This window comes from Pleurodeles waltl, chromosome 12 (genome assembly GCF_031143425.1).
Source record: "Pleurodeles waltl isolate 20211129_DDA chromosome 12, aPleWal1.hap1.20221129, whole genome shotgun sequence".
NCBI classification, from domain to species: domain Eukaryota; kingdom Metazoa; phylum Chordata; class Amphibia; order Caudata; family Salamandridae; genus Pleurodeles; species Pleurodeles waltl.
In genome coordinates, this window is record NC_090451.1 from 352,128,423 (window position 1) to 352,149,992 (window position 21,570).

Consider the following 21,570-nt stretch of genomic DNA (forward strand, 5'->3'; position numbering starts at 1 on the left):
TTTGAGTTAGTTGTGCCTTTATTTCTTTGTAGTCCCTTGAGTCCCTACCCATTTATAATAATCTAATACGAGGTTTCTAAGCCTCATCACTAGCGCGCAGTGGTCATCATTCTAGAAATGACGTAGGCAAGTAGAATCAATTCACAAAAGGAGAGGTTGTATTCGTAAATGTATTTATGCAGGTTTAATATTGTCCTAGTATAGTGTAATATTGTGCCTGAGACAAACTTCTACCAGGCGATGGCAATGGGTAGTCGAGGGTGGAAATCGCCTGGAAAGTTTGGTAACGCCCGCAAGCTCTTGAGCCTGATCGTATTTACAAACTGAAGGGTAGCCTATTCCCACCATCGAAACGATCAAAAGCAGGAGCACACTCATTCTAGGGTGGAAATGGTTAGGGAGCATCCTTAAAGCTGACGGGAGATTAGAGGGTGGTGCTAGTCCATAAAAGAAAAATATTTTGCTACTGAGAAAAAAAAAACATAAAAGTGCAGTTGCACTAAAGTGGAAGTCTTTTTACAAGAGTAAATTTTAAGATACCACAAAAGCTTCCAAAAGTACTCCTGAAAACCTGCGAAAGTCACAAGTCTATAGGAGTATTTTGAGGCCTATGTTGCAAATCCCTAATTAAGTGCATATTAGGGCCCAGCCTTTTGCACAATAGTGCATAAATTTATGGTGTATCGGGCAAGTGCACTTTTACAAGAAAAAATGTTGATTTCAGCCTTTTGATCCAACCAGATGCAACAGTGTCACATTCGTCTGATGGTCTTCGCTAGTCATTCTTTGACCTGGAAAATCAGTGCTACGTTTGTTGACGTCAGCTGTCACAGTAGTGATCTAACCGTGGGGTAATGAAGCATCCATAATTATTCCATTTTGCTGTGCTACAAGAAAGATAATATAGTAAAATGTTCACACCATTTAATTTGAAAATAAGTGTAGGAAACCAGCCTTTTTGCAGGTCCCCCCCCCCCCATTCCATATCCTCATTTGGACTACTAGCTGCTGTTGTGCGACTTTGACAGTGCACTGGGTCCCTCATAACCAGGCCGCAGTGCCCATGTTCTTCCCCCTAAAGTGCCAAATGTCTAATTGTACTCAATTGGCAAGGATTTTAGCACCTCTAAGTCCCTAGTAAATGGTACCTAGAGCCTGGGTACTAAATGGGTCCCTAAGGGCTGCAGCATGTATTATGCTTCCCTAAGGAACCCACACTCATACACATGCAGACTGCCATTGCAGAATGCATGAAATGGATGGTGCAAACCATTTTTAAAACATGACATTGCACACACCCTGTGTGTTGTCCCCATGCCCACTGCATGTGACATATGTAAGTCACCCCTATGGCAGGCATTTGAGGCTTAAGGCAGGGTGCATTTTATTACATGTGAGGGCACATCTGCATGAGCCCCAGTGTGTGATGTTTAGTTCCATTACTAGATATTGCAAGTGATCAGACTGCCATCTTAAGGACATGTACTGAGCACTGGTCATTACGATTTACCCAGCTGCAAGATGACTGCTCTGAAACTAATGGTTTTTGGTATCAAACACCTTGTCTTAATAAATCTATACTGATGCAGTATCAGATTTATTATGACATGCACCCAGAGGGCACCTTAGAGGTGCCCCCTGAAAACCTGCTAGTCTTTTCCTACTAGTGTGCTGGCAGACTGGTATTGACAAGCCTGCCACCACAGACGAGTTTCTGACCCCCTGTAGGTGAGAACCCACTCTGAGTCCAGAAACAATGCCTGCTGTGGAGGAGGGTTATCACATCTCCTCCAGCAGGATGGCTAGCATTTTAGCAACTCGGAGCCAGGGACTTCAAAACCCCTGCTGCCTTTGATATGTGAAACCTGATTTTCCCCAGTCCTGGGGATCACCATCCCTGCCCTGAGCTCCATTTGGTACCGGAGCAGACGGGAAATTAGTTATTTAGGGCCCATGTTTCACTTCTAGGCTAGTCACACCCCTAATGTCGGCTACCTGAAGTGGATACTTGATGAAGGATTCCACCATCTTGTTTTTGGTGAAACTAGCAACTGTGGGTCAAGAATATGCCCATTCCCCACAGGAAGTGGTCATATGTAGGGGGTGTTGTCACCCCAGGGGGCCTTTGACTGCTAACTTACACTCCCCTAAACACCCATAAATTCAGTTTGTAGGGGTCCTCCTGACACCAGGACTTCAGAATCATCTACTGGGAACTGAAGAAGGACAATAGAAGAGCAGTCACCACGAGAACAGAGGACTTAACCAACACTTGGTGCCAGCAGCAGACCAGGGTGTGGCACTAACGCGACTCGTCCAAAAGCTGTGTATCCTCCCAAAGCTATGGAATACAATCTAGCGCGTAAACAACCAGTCGGCATTTCCCTTGGGGTGAAGGAGCCACCTCCTGTATCTGCAGGCACCGAACACATCTGTCCGGTACACCATTTTGCTGGCCATTGGGACCACTGAGGTCCAGGAGCCCATCTGCACCAATACCCTGACTACGGGGTCAGATGCGCCCACCAAGACTTGTTTGTGTCCAGTCCAGACACCACTGCCTCCAAAACTTAACTTCATTTTGTGGGACTTCAGGACAGACAAGCTTCACATCAAGAGGATCCCTGCTGTTTTGCTTTTCTCTCCTCTGCAGTTTGATTGAGAACTGTGGGAGCCTCCAACTCTAAGTGGCCAGCCAGCCAGCACCTCTGCACCTTAGCTCCCCAGCCTGGGTACATGACTTCTGCCTGCATCCCCTTTGCCTAGGGGTTCCCACAAGCTGAGCCCTATGTTGGGTTCTGCTGGACTTGTCCCTTAGTCCCACCTTGCAGACTCTGTTGTTTTGACAGGTCTCTTTAAAGTTTCACCACTGTAGCGTTCAAGGCTACAAACGCAACCAGCATCTCGGCACCCGGACACACCAGGGCAGGTAAACATAACTGCTGAGAGTACTTGGGACCTTGGCCCCCCAGCACCTTACGTCCTAAAGGATACCCTCTTCAACCATTTGCAGGTAACCCTATGCAGTGTATGTTTCCTCCTATAGGATAACATTACCATGTTTGAGGCTCATGCCTCAAATCTGACAACGTGTTATTTTTAAAGTTTTTTTTCCCCATAAAAACCAATAATGTCTAAAGTATTTATGCAATATCAATGATCTTGGTGTCTATATATAAAAATCTGTGTTATTTTTCTAAATTGCTCTCAGATTTCTTTTTTGAGTGTGTGTTTCATTTGACTGTATGTGTGCAACAAGTGCTCAGCACTCCGCTCTGATAAGCCTAAGCTGCTCGACCAAACTACCACAAATAGAGCACTTGGATTTATTAAAGAAAGCCCTTTAAACAAATAAGAGTCGTCTGGACTTTTTGCATGGTGTACCTCTACATTGGTACACTACATAAAAAGTCAGCTTCCTACAGTAATTACCAACATTACTGTTTTTTCATTATTAAAAATGATTTAAACAATTAGTTAAACTATATATTATTTTATGTCCTTAGCCAACTTCAAGAGGAACAAAAGAAACGGCAAACTGAGGTGAAAGATCTCATGGAGAAGTTATCTGGCCTGCAGGCAGAAAACAAGAGTCTGACGTTGGAGAAAACATGTCTTGTAGCCGACAACAGGACACTTGAAGTGGAATTAGAAATGACACAAAAAAATAATAGGTATGTTGGTTTCTTTTCCACTCCTCACTATATTGGTTTCTTAATAATGATTAGACATAATTGTACAAGCCGTGAAACCATTGAGTATGGTCAGTAAGCAAAAGTCAGTTTTCAAAGTTATCAAGTTAATTACTCCATGAGGGTTGTGTACTTGTTTGAGATACCTTAACAGAGCATCGTTATTACAAGGCTACTACTGTACCAAACTTGGTGCTATTTTTATTAATTGTGCAGACATACAGTTGGCTTCCTATTCACAATCTCAGTTACACTATAAATTGTGAATATCTCTGCACCGTAGAGTAATGCTGAGTCCTTCTTGACATCTGTAGTGTATACCTGCCCTTTGTAATCTTTGAAAGGTTAAGTCCTCAATCTGTCTATGTGTTTTTTCACTTATTTGCAATTCATCATTCACATTTTTCAATGTTTTGCAATGCATCATTCACATTAAAGCCTCAACATGTAATATGGTAACTTGTCTGTTCACAGCATGATTCACCCTCTTAGAATATTTAGGCTACTATCCCATAAAAGATTAGTTTTGTCCAGAGAGAGATGCATGTCTTGGTATCACGCTCTCGTAGGTGTTCAAACAATGTGAAATAAAATCACATTTCTTCACCATGTGAGTCCTTTAAGACTATGTGATATGCCTGATTCATAACCATGTCCCTGATAACTGTAGTTGTTTTCCATTGCTCCCTGAGTTAACAGGTGGCAAGTATGTTCCAAAGGTAGTTCACTCTATAACTTTTCTGATGTTAAGGCACATGTTGATGGTGCCACAGGACATAGGTGGATGATGTGTTGTGGAAGGTTAAGCCCACACAACCCCCTTCTGTTATGTTCCCCGTTGTATAAGGCCACAGCATCCCAGGTTCTCGGTGCCTTTCCTCTGGGTGAACACTCTGAGACTGCCTACACACCTAAAGGCTAGAAGTACTCAATTATATGCAGCATATAAATCACCACTGTTGTAAACAAGCACCACAATGTTCTGATGTAACAGCAAGAGACCTGGTAAGATAGAATCCATGGACATTTTCAAGGAGCCTGTGCTTGAAATAGATAACCATCCTAATATATATTTAATCATACCTCTCCATCAAGGGTTCTTTATTTTGACTGGGTATTAAGCTGTTACTTTAAGAGAGGGTGTGCTAGTGGCTCATAGTAATGACTGCCCAATCAAGAAGCGCTTGCCTCAATATACATTCCCTTCCTCAAGTCTGTAATTTTTAGATGGGGGAATAACTCATTTATGACAGAAATTCAGTAGTGGGATGTATAAAGCAACCATGATGCAATTCATGATATATGCCTAATTAATGGCACTCGGAAAACCCTGAAATAGATTAGTGACCTGGGAACCGTTCCCCTCTGGCTTTGATCTTAACTGCTTTTAGTGATGCGTGAGAAAAAGCCTTCTTTTCCCTCACTCTTGTACAGTTGTGTTTTATGCCCTGCGTGCCAAACCGCATGTGTCTGGTATCATACTATTTGTATTTTGGCCCCAGCCTCAAGCTAGCCTAGTGTATGTGCTAAGGTTCAGTCCTGCCTTTGGCCAGAGTTTGGTCCTGAATATGTCCTGGAGCTGGAGGAGTTGTACTAAGCAAGCCCTCAATAATGACAGAGGGGTACTGTCCCTGTGTAGGAAAATACCATCTATCTTGACATGTTACACCCAATTTCTGCTTGATTGTCAGTGTGTTTTTGTCTGTCACTATGTTCCTGCTAGTCAGTACCCCAGTGCTTATGGTTTATGGCCTGCTTGTCAGTGTGTTTTACTGTTTTCTAAATTGTCACTGAAGTCCTGCTAATCAGAACTCCAGTGCTCACGCTCTCTCTGTCTCTAAATTTGTCACTATAGTGTAGTGACTCCATATTCCACTCCAAATTGGCATACTGGACCCACCTTATAAGTCCCTAGTAGATGGTGCTTAGGTACCCAGGGCATTGGGGTTCCAGGAGATCCTTATGGGCTGCAGCATTTCTTTTTCCACCCTTAAGGAGCTCATACAAACACTTCTTCAGGACTGCCATTGCAGCCTGAGTGAAATAGTGTAAGCACTATTTCACAGCTATTTTCACTGCACCAGGTCACTTATAAGTCACCTATATAGCTAACCTTCGGACCCTGAAAGCCAGGTGCATAGTACCTGAGTGTGAGGGCACCCCTGCACTAGCAGAGGTGCCCGCACGTCGTCCAGGTCCATTTTCCCAGACTTCGTGAGTGCGGGGACACCATTATAAGTGTGCACTACATATAGGTCAATACATATATGTAGCTTCCACAATGGTAACCCCGTAAATGGCCATGTGAGGTGTCTAGGAACTGGAAACTGTACCCCCAATCTGATTGTGGTATTTGGAGGGCAATTCCACTCACCCTGGGGGCTCCACCATGAACCCCCAGTACTGCCAAACCAGCTCTCTGAGGTTTCCACTGCAGCCCCAGCTGCTGCCACCTCACAGACAGGCTTCTGCCCTCCTGGGCGCTTAAGCAGCTCAATCCCAAGAAGACAAAACAATGCATTTCCTTTAGGAGAGGGGTGTTACTTCCTCTCAATTTGGAACTAGGTGTTACAGGCATGGAAGGGGTATTCTCCCAGACCCTCTGGAAGTGCTTTGAAGGGCACAAACGGTGCCCTCCTTGCATAATCCAGTCTACACCGGTTCAGGGACCCCCAGTCCCTGCTCTGGCGCGAAACTTGACAAAGGAAAGGGGAGTGACCACTCCCTTGTTCATCACCACCCCAGGAGTGGTGCACTGGGGTACTGTCTGGCATGGAGAGGCAAGCTCTTACCTCCACCAAATTTGGACAGTTGGACCTTTGGACAGTCAGGGTCACTTCGGTCCACCACCTGTGTTAAAGGATCCACGCTCGTAGTCAGGGACCCAGAGTACACGTCGCTGCAGAGAGGTGCCTGCTGGAGGAGGGAAGTGATTCCGTCACTCCACGGGAGATTCCTTCGGTCCTTCTGGTGCAGGATGAAGACAGGCAGGCCTCGGAGTATACACGACCTGGAAACTGTTGCAGTTGCTTTCAGGAGCTAGAGTTACAGAGTTGCAGTAGCCGTCTTGCATGCTTTGTTGCAATTGTAGAGTTCCTGGAGCAGTTCTGCGGGTTGATCCGATGGTAGAAGGTGAAGCAAAGGTTGCAGAGGAGTACTGCTGTAGTCTTGCAAATCCGAATCTAAGGAAACACTCAGAGAAGAGACCCTAAATAGCCCTGAGAGGGGAGATTGGTCACCTAACCAGGTAAGCACCTATTGGGAGGGGTCTCTGACGTCACTTGTTGGCACTTGCCACTCAGATGCTCCCGAAGTTCCCTGACCATCCTGAAAACAAGATGGCAAAACCCAGGGACACTCTGGAGGAGCTCTGGGCACCACTCCTGCGGTGGTGTTGGACAGGGGAGTGGTCACTCCACTTTCCTTTGTAAAGTGGCACGCCAGAGCAGGGACTGGGTTCCCTGAACTGGTGTAGACTGGATTAAGCAAGGAGGGCACCATCTGTGCCCTTCAAAGCATTTCCAGAGGCTATGGGAGGATAACCCTCGAATGCCTGTAACACCTATTTCCAAAGGGAGCGGGTGTAACACCCTTCTCCTAAAGGAAATGCATTGTTTTGCCTTCTTGGGATTGAGCTGCTCAATCCCCAGGAGGGCAGAAGCCTGTCTGTGAGGTGACAGCAGCTGGGGCTGCAGTGAAAACCTCAGAAGAATGATATGGCTGTACTGGGGGTCCATGGTGGAGCCCCCAGGGTGCATGGAATTGGTCCCCTAATATCTGAATCAGATTGGGGGTACAATTTCCAGTTTCTAGACACCTCAGATTGCCAGGTTTGGGGTTACCATTGTGAAGCTACACATATGTATTGACCTATATGTAGTGCACACTTACAATGGCATCCCCTCACTCACGAAGTCTGGGAAAATGGGCCTGGACAACGTGGGGGCATCTCTGCTAGTACAGGGGTGCCCTCACACACAGGTACTATGCACCTAGCCTTCAGGGTCTGAAGGTTAGACATATAGGTGACGTATAAGTGACCTGGTGCAGTGAAAATGGCTGTGAAATAGTGCTTACACTATTTCACTCAGGCTGCAATAGCAGTCCTGAAGAAGTGTTTGTATGAGCTTCTTATTGGTGGCAAAAGAAATGCTGCAGCCCATAAGGATCTCCTGGAACCCCAATACCCTGGATACCTAGGTACCATACTCTAGGGACTTATAATGCGGGTCCAGTATGCAAATTTGGAGTGGAATACTGGGTTACCAGTATGTAAGTACACATTTGGAATCCGAGAGAGCATAAGCACTGGAGTTCTGATTAGCAGGACTCCAGTGACAGTCAAGCATACTGACAAAACAATAAAACATACTGACACAGTACAAACACACTGGCAAACAGGCAAAAATGGGGGTAACCATGCTAGAAAGAAGCTACTTTCTCACATCTATTCACATGGTGAGGAATCTTCAGTTAGAAGTATCCATCAGAAGGACAAGTTACTTATCTTTGATAATGTTCTTTCTGTTGGATACTCTGTGTAACCATATTCCTCACTGCCATCCCACTTCCCTGTTTTGTGGTATGGTTGCTTCTATCTAAAATGATCCCATGATGGAATATGCACGTTGGTTTATTCGATTTGCTGATGGGCTCCGCATTTGAGGGCGAGAAGCAGTTCATGAAATAAACTGATGTCCACAGGCATGGGTGGTGCTTATATGTGTCTCAAATTCGTCACTTCTGGAGCGTAACAGCATTGACGCAGAGTTTCACAACACCACCTACCAGCACACATGAGCACTGCTTTTAAGTTTCCTGGATCTAGCCGGATGCCTCGGGAAATTCAGAAGTTGAGGAATCTGCAGTTAAATAGAGTATCCCGAGAAAGAGTTATTAAAGGTAAATAACTTGTTTGTTATTGTGTTTCAGGGTGTCTAGTTAGATCTCTGCGCCTGTTGTAGTCTCTCACTATAGCTGTGACTTCTCGCCATTACTACCATTGAAGGCTGAGTGCTGAAGGGGTTGCATTTGGCCCTGACTGCAGAGCCATAGTCTGAAGGACATCAAGACAGCAGAAGCAAATTATCCTAACCCCCACTGCTGTGGCCAAGTAGCCTGCGCCTGCCACTGACCACCTGAACAGAGTCTGACAATAGGACTTTTCTAAAGGATTCCTGGAAATTTCCACACAGAGATGTATGCTTGCAGTCGATGAACGGATCCATTGAACAGGGTAGAGCAGAGGGGGAAACCTATAAGTACACCTGCACAGTAGCAAGGCCTAGTGAGAGATTTTTTTATGTTATGTTTATTTGTATAGAGCGCTTATCACTTGTGTGGGTACCCAGGCTTTTTGCAGGTGGTTGGGCGGCTTTCTTCCTGGTGGGATTATTAGAAAAGCTAGGCCTTCCACTTCCTGCAGACCTCAAGAAGCAATGAGGAGGCTCTGATATGATGTGGGAGGTTGTTTCTTGCTTGTGGAAGGTTTAAGAGTAGGTGCAATCTCTTGCTTGGGTTTTGTGGATGCAGGAATCATGAGGAAGTGATTCAGGCTGAGCGGAGGTTCCTGGGAGTTTGATGGAAGTGTATTTGGCTGTTGAAGGAGGCTGGATCAATCTTGTGCAGTGCTTTGTATGTATGTTAGAGAAGTTTGATCTGAACTTGTTCGTCTATGGGGAAGCCAGTGAAGTTCTCTGAGGTGTGGGGGGATGTGTGTGTGTGGCAATGTAGATTGAGGATGAGTCTTGCTACAGGATTTTGGATGGTTTGGAATCTATTCATGGGCTTCTTTGTGATTTCTCTGTAGAGTGGATTACCGTAATCAAGTTTGCTTGGGATCAGAGCTTGTGTGACCATTTCCCTGGTGTTCTCTGGTAGCCACTTAAAGATCTTTCATAGCGTCCTCAGGGTGTAGAAGCAAATGAAGGTCACTGCTTCAACTGGGCTGTCATGTCGAGCTTGTTATCTAGGATGATTCCTAAGTGTGTGTTGGTGTGGTTCCAAGGTCTGATAGCAACCAGGTGGGGGTCAATCAGAGGTATTTCTTCTGAAGATCACCACTTCAGGTTTGTCTTTGTTGAGTTTGAGGCAGTTGGATTTCATCCAGGGGGCTACTGAGGTCATGTAGGTGGCAAAGTTGATTTTGGTTGTGGGGCTGTTGTCTGATAGGGAGCGAATCATTTGGACGTAGTCTGTATAGAAAAGTATGTTGATGTTGTGTGATCTGATGAGGTCAGCCAGCGAGGTCATGTAGATGTTGAATAAGGTCAGGCTTAGGGCGGAACCTTGGGGGACTCCATAGATGAGGTTCTTGGCTTCTGATGTGAAAGGTGGCAAGCTGACTTTTTGGTTATATGTGTAAGGAAGGAGCTGCTTCAGTTGAGGGCAGGTCCTTTGATGCCTTTTTCCTGTAGGTGGAGTAGGAGACCATGTCGAAGATCACTGAGAGATCAAATAGTACGAAGGCCACTGTTTCTCCACCGTCAATGAGCAACCTGATGCCTGTTGTTGTTACGAGGTCCGTCTTTGTGTGGTGGTTGGGCCGAACGTCCGATACATGGTGTCTAGGAGTTGGCGTGTAATGAGGTAGTGAGCGTGTTGCATGTTGATGACTTTCTCTATTACCTTAGTTTTGTATGGTAGAAGGGAGATCAGGTGATAGTCTGCTAGTTGAGTGAGGTCAGCTGAAAGTTTCTTTAGCAGTGCATTGATCATTGCATGTTTCCAAGTATCCAGGAGCGTAGCGGTGGTGATACAATTGTTCATGATGTGGGGGAGTACTTAGCTAATTGGGGAGGTGCCCAAGTTGTAGATGTTGTGGGGGCAGGGATCCGTCGGTGTTCCGAAGTGGACGGCTCTCATGATGCTGTTTGTTTCTTCAGACACAGTTGTGGTGATTGGGCCCTTTTACCAATGTTCTTCCTGGGCCCCCATCTACCATTGAACTTCAAATTGGTCACACCCTGTATGCCATTGACTCTCAGGCTAACGAGGTGAGCAGATCAAGGCTCCTCAGGGAGGGAGTCTGGGGTGATCGAGACTCCGAGCTCAAACAGTCATCAAAACAAACACAATAAATATTAAAAAGCATTTAGTATAAATACCAATATTCAGTACTTGACACAGTAAAAGGCATAAGCACAGGGTTCTAAAATTGCATGTTTTGTGATAAAGCACACATAAGGTGTAATCTACAACGTGTTAACTCACCATTGTGTGCGAGATCAAATTCCAGTGATTTTCAGGTCAGTTTTTAATGTCCCCGCCACTGAGGTTTTTCGTGGCATTATCTAGCCCTCTCCACAGAATGTTCAGTAGTCTGAGTAAAAGTTCTCTTTGAGCTTATTCGTACACTGTTACGTTCACTTTGTGGATTTAAGGTAGTTGCTTTTGGTGATTAGCTGGTGGTTGCAACTCTGATCGGGCATAGAGTTGTGGACTGGCTGGCCCATAAATCATATGCAGGTTTCCTTAGCCCACTGCTGGTGGCAGAGTATCTCTCTCCATGGCGTCTGGGAGTTTGCAGTTGCTACAGTGCTGCCCCGTGCAGCATTACAAAAGATCTTTGGGTTCAGTCGACTGGTCAGTCTACACAGCTGTCATGGTCTTATTGCTCTTTGCTCTCAGATGATGGTCAACTATACGTCTGATGTTGACTAGTCATACTTTGTTCTAAGAAGACCTGTAGTGGGTCTGACGTGGACCAGTTCCTTCCTTGTGTGCGCCCCTGGCTGCCCGAAACACTGAGCACAGCAGTTAGCCCACCTTTACCCAGACAGCTGAGTCCTGCAGGGGCAATGCGTCTTGCCTTATCTCAGCAGGTAGACGGGGTCCCAGAGAGACCGTTCCTTCCAGATAGATCATGCAGACTTCCATGTGGTATCTTATCCCCTCTGAAAGGCTGGCTGTCAGCAGCATCCGCTCCAAATACCTGGGTATTCCTGAGTACTCTACAGAGTACCACCACCTCAAATGATGAGAACATTGGAATCAAGTGAAAGAGTGTGGGCAGGGGGTGTGGCCACCAGCAGGCCAAGATGGCCACAACTGCCTGAGCTCAGTGAGGATATCGCCTGTGCCTGACCAATCCTGTGCTCCAAGGGCCCTGGCATTATTGACGATGACAGGAAGGTGAAACTAGTTGAGCGGGACGGACATCCAGCAGGTTGGGAGCACTGTCCTGACTAAGGAGAGCATCTCTGGAGCCACAAGGTGGCTGGTTTGCACTGTTTCAAAGGCCCTGGAGGTAGGTAACTGACTGCAGGGGGTGCCCCAGCACATTGTATGAAGCTCTGGGGGTGTCTGAAGCTGTCAGCCCCTGGTGACTGAAGTGTCTCCCCAATCCTCAAGAGAGAGACAGAGAGTCTGCTTGTGGAGGGGCTGCCGGCAGATACAGTGGCAATGCACAAGGATGGCTGGGTCCATTTTCCATCCCATAGCTGGTGTACCGGGATACTGGCGGACACTAGGTAATCGTCTTCCAATGACTAGTGATAGAGGCAGCCTCCTTGTGGACCTTAGACCAAGGACCACCAGGCTGGAAAAGGTGTCTAGAGGGAGCTACGGGATGCAGCCAGACTGGTCCCTGGGCAGAGGAGACACCGGCCTATAGGCGATGGGGCAGGGAGTAAGGGTTTTGGAGCAGGTCTGCGATTCCACTGTGGCTTCTCCTGTGCAGGTGACTGGAAGGGCAGAGGGAGGACTTGCAGGTTTGCACTGTTGTCTACCTTGCTGCCCTTGGCTTAGGGCCTCGCCATTGCCAGCTTACCCATAGTCTTCAGAGCTAGGATAAGCCGCACCAGAGATGCCTGAGTGTGGGAGAGGGAGGGTATAGAGCCATGGACCAGCACCTCCCCTCAGCAGCAAGCGAACCCAGACAAGTTGGACTTCATCCTTACTGCAGTTAGCATAGCCAGAGAGGTGTTGGAGGGCAAAATAGATGAGGAGTCTAATGATCTGGGTATTCTTACGGAAGACCATTGGAAACTAGCAGATAGTCAAGAGCAACACTGAGGCCGTTGAGGAAGTCTGACCGCTGGTTAGCACACTGCAGTCTCATGTGCAGGAGCTGAGCAGAAGAGTGGAGGCTTTGGAAAGGAGAGCAGAAGATGCAAATGGCCATAGGTGCCGCAATAACATAGGAGTAATGGGTTTACCTTAGAAGATCAAGGGAAAGGATAATAGTGGCTTATTTGGAAAATTGTCTCACTACAGCAGTGGCACCTCAGTGCCTGTCTCAATTATTTTCACTGGACTTATTGCAGAGTATTGACCCCCCCCCGCAGTGTGCGACACCAGGCCTCTGGCGGTGCACTTACTACATTATCGAGAAAAGGTCCTTATCATCCAGAAGGCATGGATGGTAGGCAGTAGGCTGCTTCAATGACGTAAACTCCTTAGTTGCCATCTTTCCTGACTATACATTGGCAGACCAACAGTGTAACCTCAAGGCTCTTCCCCTCACAGGACACACGACAAAGAATCACGCACTGACACCCATGTATGCTTCGGAGACTTGTTTTCTTTCACACCAATTTGTTCTGTGATAGAAAAATATAGAAATGAATACCCTCTTGACTTCTGCAACTTTCTGCAGATTGCTTGCTGTGAACGTTCGTAATACTATAACCTCAATAATAACAGAATTCACTTTCACACTAAAATCACCAAGATGCTAAAATCCACCAGCAGCCATGAAGCAGAAGTTTTACTTCGAACAGCAAGGAGCGCAGCCACTTGTCTTTCATCACAGACCAATGAAAAACAGAAGCAATTTGCATCTCATTCCAGAGCGAAGCAAGTCATGTCGGATGCAGCGCACGCAAAAGATGGCCTTTAAAGGTAGCTGACATGTAAATATTACATCGGCTGTTCTAAAATAGAAAAAAGCACGTTGACTTAACAATGTAAAGTACAAGGAACACACAAAACAAGCAACAGCAAACACAAGCAGGAAACAAAGAAAAAATTAGTCCCACAAAATGAACACATAAACACTCAGCTTAAAGATACCAATACTTGGGCGCTGCTCCAAGGGAGGAAACAAAACACAAAAAGGATGACAAAGAGAAAGAATTTACCACTAGCAAGTAAGCATTTTAAAGGACAATCGAAGGGACGAGTAAAAAGACAATGGACGTGCTGTAAGACCACAAAGCGTATACAACATGCCTGGGCTCGACCTAAAAAAGCCTAGGCTTCAATACGCACAGAGGATTGTCATGTGTCTTGGGCAAAAAACAAACTCCAGCTAGGTCAGGGCATGGGTACACAACAGTTTCACTATGCAGTGGATGCTTCAGTCCGAAAATTGACTAATCAAATGAACAGAAAACACTCAAACATTTTGGAAGAATTACAGGAATTATGGAGTATATAGTTTATGGTGAAGCAATATCTATATCTGTGCCATTCTATGGAATGAGTTGGAAGATTGTGTCTTTTCTCACAGCTCTTCCTTTTACAGCACGCACACCAAGCTTTCATTTTCCACAGTTTTGAAAATACATGATTGTTGAAGCCTTTCTGTGGAAAATGGTAGACAGCAGTTGAATACAGAATGGAAACTTACACAAGATTTACTTTGTAGTAAAACAAAATTTATTGAGGCAATATGTAAACATTAGAATATAGCATAACATTTCTAAAGCTTGAATAATGTATTCTATAATGATCTAAAAACGGTAAAGCAATTACAACATCTAAAATGTACATGTATACTACACGATTTAAGGCTGTTTGTCTCATGTTAGAATTAAGTTTTAAAGAATTTCTGCAAATGCCTAAAAATAAAGGGCTGTCCATTGGCACATGGGGAGTCGAACACTTAATATCAAATGTGAAAACATATTTTTTGTTTTTGTGCCTACTCCTTTGAGCAGATATCGGGTACATTTCAACACCATGGATCGCAGTTCAGGTTTCTGGTAGCTGTATGAGAAAATATTATTATTTCCTAATAAAAACAAGATGAAAGAAGTGGATGGTTTCCTTGATAGATAGTCATTATTCTTTGTAAGGATGAAAATAAGGAAGAACTTATTCAATATGTCTTCCGAGGAAAGGGTTCTTACGTTGTTCTAATGCTCACAGGTGGGATTATGTTTAAGTTTACTTGTTTGTGCAGATAGTAAGGTATAATTATTTACTTCAGTAGTGAGTCCATAGAACATCTACATAAACACATTTAATGCATCTAATACATAAATACAGGCAATATAATAATTGTTATAAGAACCCTAATTCGTCAAGCATGAACCAGAACTCTCCACCAGATTTAAAATTGTTAAAAACTAAGTTTTTGATAAAACATTACAGTTTAGGAAATGACAAAAAAATGTAATCAAACAATGTCAGATATTCAGTTTGTAGAATTAATAATAGAAAAAGTATTACTTTGTAAGTTTCTACTGAGTAATTTAAAAAAATGGGTCTAATAAGTTATATTTGGAAATGTGTAAGACTTGGTCAGAAAAAAAAAAACATGAATCATATCCTGTATTTTAACATAACAAAATTGACAACCAGGATGAAAAATGGTCCTGTTCATTCTAATCCATACAATTTCTCCAATAAGGACCTGACCAAATTTAAACTTCACAAAAACTCTTTGTATATAAGGACAAATATCAGCCTTCACGTAAAAGACATTGAACCGCAGCTTACAAAAGAAAAATTTCATTCCAGTCTTTTAATTTGTACACAATGATGTGTCATCCTGAGACCTTTGTACATCGGATCTTCAGCGTACTGTTGTTTTTGAGATAACACTTATTTATAGTTAAGTTCCATCTGCTTAAAGCAATAGGAGCAGATTTTACTAATTGAATTCATCTTTTTCCTATTGTGTGAACATTCTGGCTATAAAATCGTTTTCAACAATTGTTTGGAACTACAGAATGGTCGATCAACATAAATAATCTGACAGTAGGTCCAAACAATGATCCCAATCAGCCATAGCTCAAGGCACATAACTTCAGAGTTGGAATTACTAATGCCAAGATGATGTTTCCAAAGTTCAGATTCAATACAGGGCATACTATTGAACACAGTCATAAACATGGCCTCAATTGCTTATAGTGCGAGTGGAGGTATTTTTCTGACATACATCTTTTTAAAAGTGATTGCATATTGTAAGGAAATGCCTTCCTTGGCATGGTTACCCCCTGACTTTTTGACTTTTGTTGATGCCAGTTATGATTGAAAGTGTGCTGGAACCCTGCTAACCAGGCCCCAGCACCAGTGTTCTTCCCTAAACTGTACCTTTGATTCCACAATTGGCACAGCCCTGGCACACAGATAAGTCCCTTGTAATTGATACCCCTGGTACCAAGGGCCCTGTTGCCAGGGAAGGTCTCTAAGGGCTGCAGCATGTATTATGACACCCTGGGGACCCCGCACTCAGCACATGCACACAGCCTCACAGCTTGTGTGTGCTGGTGGGGAGACAATGACTAAGTCGCCATGGCACTCCCCTCAGGGTGCCATGCCCACGTCTCACTGCCTGTGGCATAGGTAAGTCACCCCTCTAGCAGGCCTTACAGCCCTAAGGCAGGGTGCACTATACCACAGGTGAGGGCATAAGTGCATGAGCACTGTGCCCCTACAGTGTCTAAGCAAAACCTTAGGCAAAACCTTAGACATTGTAAAGGCAGGGTAGCCATAAAAAATATATGTTCTGGGCGTTTGTCAAATACGAACTCCACAGCTCCATAATGGATACACTGAAATCTGGGAAGTCTGGTATCAAACTTCTCAGCACAATAAATGCACTCTGCCAGTGTGGGAATTATTGTAAAATATACCATGAGGGCTTCTTAGAGATGCCCCCTGAATACCAGTCCGACTCCTAGTGCTAGGCTGACCAGTTTCTGCTAGCCTGCCACAACCAGACGAGTTTCTGTCCACATGGGGAGAGCGCCTTTGTCACTCTGTGGCCAGGAACAAAGCCTGTACTGGGTGGAGGTGCTTCTCACCTCCCCCTGCAGGAACTGTAACACCTGGTGGTGAGCCTCAAAGGCTCATGCCTTTTGTTACAGCACCCCAGGGCATCCCAGCTAGTGGAGATGCCCGCCCCTCTGGTCACTGCCCCCACTTTTGGCGACAAGGCTGGAGGAGATAATGAGGAAAACAAGGAGGAGTCACCCACCAGTCAGGAAAGCCCCTAAGGTGCCCTGAGCTGACGTGCAATCTTGAGATTGGAGGATTCCCCCAAAAGGAATAGGTATGTGCCCCCTCCCCTCAGGGAGGAGGCACAAAGAGGGTGTAGCCACCCTCCAGAACAGAAGCCATTGGCTACTGCCCCCTGACCTAAACACACCCCTAAATTTGGTATTTAGGGGCGACACTGAACCCAGGAAATCAGATTCCTGCAACCTACAACAAGAAGGACTGCTGACCTGAAAGCCCAGCAGAGACGACAACTGACTTGGTCCCAGCCCTACCGGCCTGTCTCCAGACTGAAAGAACCTGCACAGCGACACATCTGACAGGGACCAGCGACCTCTGAGGACTCCGAGGACTGCCCTGAACCCGAAGGACCAAGAAACTCCTGAGAACAGCAGCACTGTTCAAAAACTGCAACAACTTTGTGACTTTAAAGCAACTTTTAAAAAACTCTCTCTTCCTTCCGGAAGCATAAGACTTCTCACTCTGCACCCGAAGCCCCTAGCTTGAGCTCCAGAGAACAAACACCGCAGAGAGGACTCCCAGGCGACTACAATGACGTGAGTACCCAGAGTTGACCCCCCTGCACCGTCACAGCGACGCCTGCAGAGAGGATTCAGAGGCTCCCCCTGACCGCAACTACCTGGTAACGAGGAACCCGACACCTGGACCAAGCACTGCATCCGCAGCCCCCAGGACCGAGAGGAACCACCTTCCAGGGCAGGAGTGACCGGCAGGTGGCCCTCTTGCTAGCCCAGTCAGTGGCTGGCCCTAGAAGCCCCCCTGTGCCCTGCATGCATCGCCTAAGTGACCCCCGGGTCATTGCTTCCATTGCTTTCAATAGGGAACCCAACGCCTACTTTGCACACTGCACCCGTCGCCCCTGTGCCGCTGAGGGTGTGTTGTGTGTGCCTGTTTGTGTCCTCCCCCCACCCCCCCCCCCCAGCGCTCTACAAAAAACCCCTGGTCTGCTCCCCAAGGACGCAGGTGCTTACCTGCTAGCAGACTGGAACTGGAGCACCCCTGATCTCCATAGACACCTATGTGTTTTGGGCCCTCCTTTCACCTCTGCACCCAACCGGCCCTGTGTTGCTGGTGCTGTGGCTTTGGGGTTGCCTTGAACCCCCAACGGTGGGTTGCGTATGCCCGGGAGACTGACTTTGTAAGTGCTTTACTTACCTGAGAAACCTAACCAAACTTACCTCCCCCAGGAACTGTTGATTTATGCACAGTGTCCACCTTTAAAATAGCTTATTGCCTTTTTAACTAAAACTGTGTGTACTACTGCTTTGAATCAAAGTTCTATATTTACCTGTGTGACTTACCTTGCATTTTATGTACTTACCTCAAACCTTGAATCTTGTGGTTCTAAAATAAATTAAGAAAATATATAAAAACCATTAGCCTGGAGTTAAGTCTTTGAGTGTGTGCTCCTCATTTATTGCCTGTGTGTGTACAACAAATTCTTAACACTACCCTCTGATAAGCCTACTGCTCAACCACACTACCACAAAATAGAGCATTAGTATTATCTCATTTTGCCACTATCAACCTCTAAGGGGAACCCTTGGACTCTGTGCACACTCTCTCTCACTTTGAGACAGTATATACAGAGCAAACTTCGTACACATATCTTTGTGGATAAAAAAATTGCAGTAAACCAAATCGTATAGATTTTATTCCAGAGTAGTAAAGTCTATTATGAAGTACCCAAGAGAGATTGAGTTATATTTATTCCCAGCTGTGCATAATCTTTTACTTCCTCAATTATTTTCTCATTACTATACCAGGACAAAGCACATTTAAGACTTCTTGCACCCGTCATCCTCATTTTAGTTTTTCTTTAGTTAACTGAAAGGTTATGAGCTACAGTGAATGAGGCTTCAGTATCAGTTTATATTCTATAAACGTATCTGGGTAAGAGACATTAGCACAAAGTCATCTGCATACCTTAAAGTTGATATTTCCTTCATCCCTAATGTTAGAGGATGAATAGTGACTTTTCTTATCTGATAGAGACTTCTAGCTGCAGATTCCTTACCTTTGAATTTTTCTAGGCGTCAGGCTGGATCTGTAATTTTTTTGTGAGCAGCATCAGCAGCACCTCTGTGCACCAGTAGTTGACGTTGATCGGCTCAGTCTGGTGTCTCCTGTGTTGGAAGTGACATGCGCTGTGCCTGGATAGGTGCCACATCAGCGCCCTGAGGTCAGTCCTTTTCCTTCCTTGCCAGTTAGTGCAGATCCAGGAAGAGCTACCCCGTCATACACTTGTTGACTGAGCTTTATTTTAGACTTTTGTCAAAACTTGAGAAGTTTTTCTCCTGATGCGGCAGGAATGTCATCTAGGAAGGCTGACTTCAAGCCCTGCAGCACCTGCCACCGACCGATGTCTGTGACGGACTCGCACCATTTTGTCTGTGGAGCCTCAAGTGCGAACATGACGTTAAGACCTGCGTTGACTGAGGAGTCATGAACCAGAAGGCCTTGAGGGAGCAGTCCCTCAAGCACCTGGCAGCTTAACATGAGACGCTGGAGTGGTTTCGATCCTGGTCAAGGTAAAGGTACCGGGATCAGTGCAGAGACAAGGATCTTTGTTGCATTTTAAGTTGTTGGGCTACTCAGGTAAGTCCCACCACAAGAAGAAGAGTAAGAAGTCAAAGAGGTCTTTGAATTAACCCTGTTCGTTGAAGTCATTCCATGAAAGGAGAGAGCCTTGTCATTCGAGGCCTGGCTCGGTTCAGCCAGTATCTGGGCCGGCTCTGCGCCTCCCCGAGTTTACAGGAACCGGTGCAGCTGCCGCCCAACTCAGAGTTTTATGAGGCCATGTGCCTCATATTTGGGTGGTCTGTTTTCTCCGGCGCGTCCTGTGGGATCAGAAGGAGCCCCTACTGGTTCTGTACCGGCAGCTCTGGCCTCGGTGCCAGTCAGGCCTCTTGGATCCACTGATCAATCCGAATTGGTACCGGTCGTACTACCCCAACCTTTCCTGGTGCAGATCCAAATGCTGACACTCTTGACGCCCTGCAGCAACGCCATCCCCATTCTAATCTAATCCCTGACTCCAACACCCAGCTGGAGGGGAGTTGTCCAGTGCTGACTGGAGTCATGCATCCAAAGTTGTATTCCGAGCCCTAGTCCTGTGGGCTTGAACTCGGGGAGGAGTAAGAGTGGTTGGTTGACCCTGAAGAATAACAGTTCCTCAATCCCATTTTGGACTGTTGTGAGGACCTGTCAGAAACCAGCGGACTGGATATTCAGCCAGATTCTGGCATGGTCTGTCCTCCTACCATGGAGGACGAAGCTTGATTTGCAATAGTGATGAGAAGGGCTGCTGAAGTCCTTGATCTTCAGTTGCCCTCAGTGGCAGTCAAAACTTGTGTCTTGACGGAGGTGCTTCAGCCAGGGATGATCCTTTCAGAACCGCTTCTCCCTTTTAACAAAGCTCTCACAGACATCCTGCTAGGGTCGTCTTCTTCAGGTGCTGCCAGTGGTCCCAGAGGAGGTCCAGGCTGTACACTACCAAGCTGTTGCTGATGGGACAGATGCAGCTAAGTTCACAATACGATGTGGACTGGACACCCAACTCGCTGGGCAGAACAGATTCATTGTCTGTGGCCTTATGGCACCAAGCCTGTCTGAGGACAACTGGCTTTTCAGGGGATGTCCAAGCATTGCCTATGGACAGAACTTTCGGTAGCACCAGTTTCTTCATAGACAAGGCCGACTCGGCTCTGGAGCACTTCAAGCATAGTAGTGCTACCGCCAGATCCTTGAGTATATCCAAGGCCTCTCGCCAACCTCAATCTGCCTTTCCCTCCTTTCATGTCCACATAAGGGCCTTCTAACTGCGTCTTTAACCACCCAGCTACCACAGCGCACAAGCCTCCCAGCCTCTCCCTGCCTGAGGACATGATATCCACAGACATCATGGGTTGGCAAACCAAAGATTGGGCCAGTCCACCACTGACTCAGCAGCCACAGCCTTTAAACTGCTTTAGTTTGCCCTTATTTCATCATGGTTACACAGTAAGAGGTACAATACGCCATCACCTGCCCCACTGGCAGTTTATATCATCAGACCAATGGGTTCTTCAAATTGTCCATAGGGGTTACTCGCTCTCCTTCGTGACCACCCCTCGACCTGTGCCACCCGCTCGTGAAAGACTGACAGAGGACCTTCTTTCCTTTCCCTGCTAATAAGTGATGTCTCTCTTGGCCAAGGAAGCCATAGATAGGGTGCAGATGCCAGAAGTAGTTTGTGGTTGCTATTCCCGCTACTTTCTGGTGCCCAAAAAGGACAGAGGATTTCGTCCTGTCCTAGACCTGCACCCTCTCAACTGTTTCTTCAAGAAGGAGACATTCAAAATGCTCATGCTCACTCCAGTGCTGTCTGCCCGGGACGCGGGAGATTGGATGGTAGTGTTGGATTTGCAGAACACTTAATTCCACATCTTCGTGCTGCCTTCCCATAGGCGTTACCTGAGGTTCATGGTAGGTCACGAGGAATTTCAGTTCACTGTGCTCCCTTTCGGCCTTTTCAGCCACCCCTGGGTGTTCACCAAGTTGATGGCGGTGGTTGCAGCTCAACTGCGCAGATCACGGTTGCTGGTCTTCCCCTAGCTATTGAAGGTAGGCATGCCCCAGATTGTCTACCACCTCCAGAGTATCTTTTGCAATTGCTTGGGTTCACTATAAATGTGCTGATGTTTCA

At 46.0% G+C, this 21,570-nt stretch overlaps 1 protein-coding gene across 3 annotated transcripts in view; it reads left to right on the forward strand.

Annotated features, from left to right (window-relative positions):
• Window positions 1–21,570, forward strand: part of CEP89 (centrosomal protein 89) — a 1,116,496-nt gene that overhangs the window by 686,244 nt on the left and 408,682 nt on the right. For all 3 annotated transcript variants that reach the window (XM_069216542.1, XM_069216544.1, XM_069216543.1), the window contains one exon: window positions 3,507–3,674. In XM_069216542.1, the coding sequence (XP_069072643.1) occupies window positions 3,507–3,674 (168 nt within the window). The remainder of the gene's footprint in view (window positions 1–3,506; window positions 3,675–21,570) is intronic.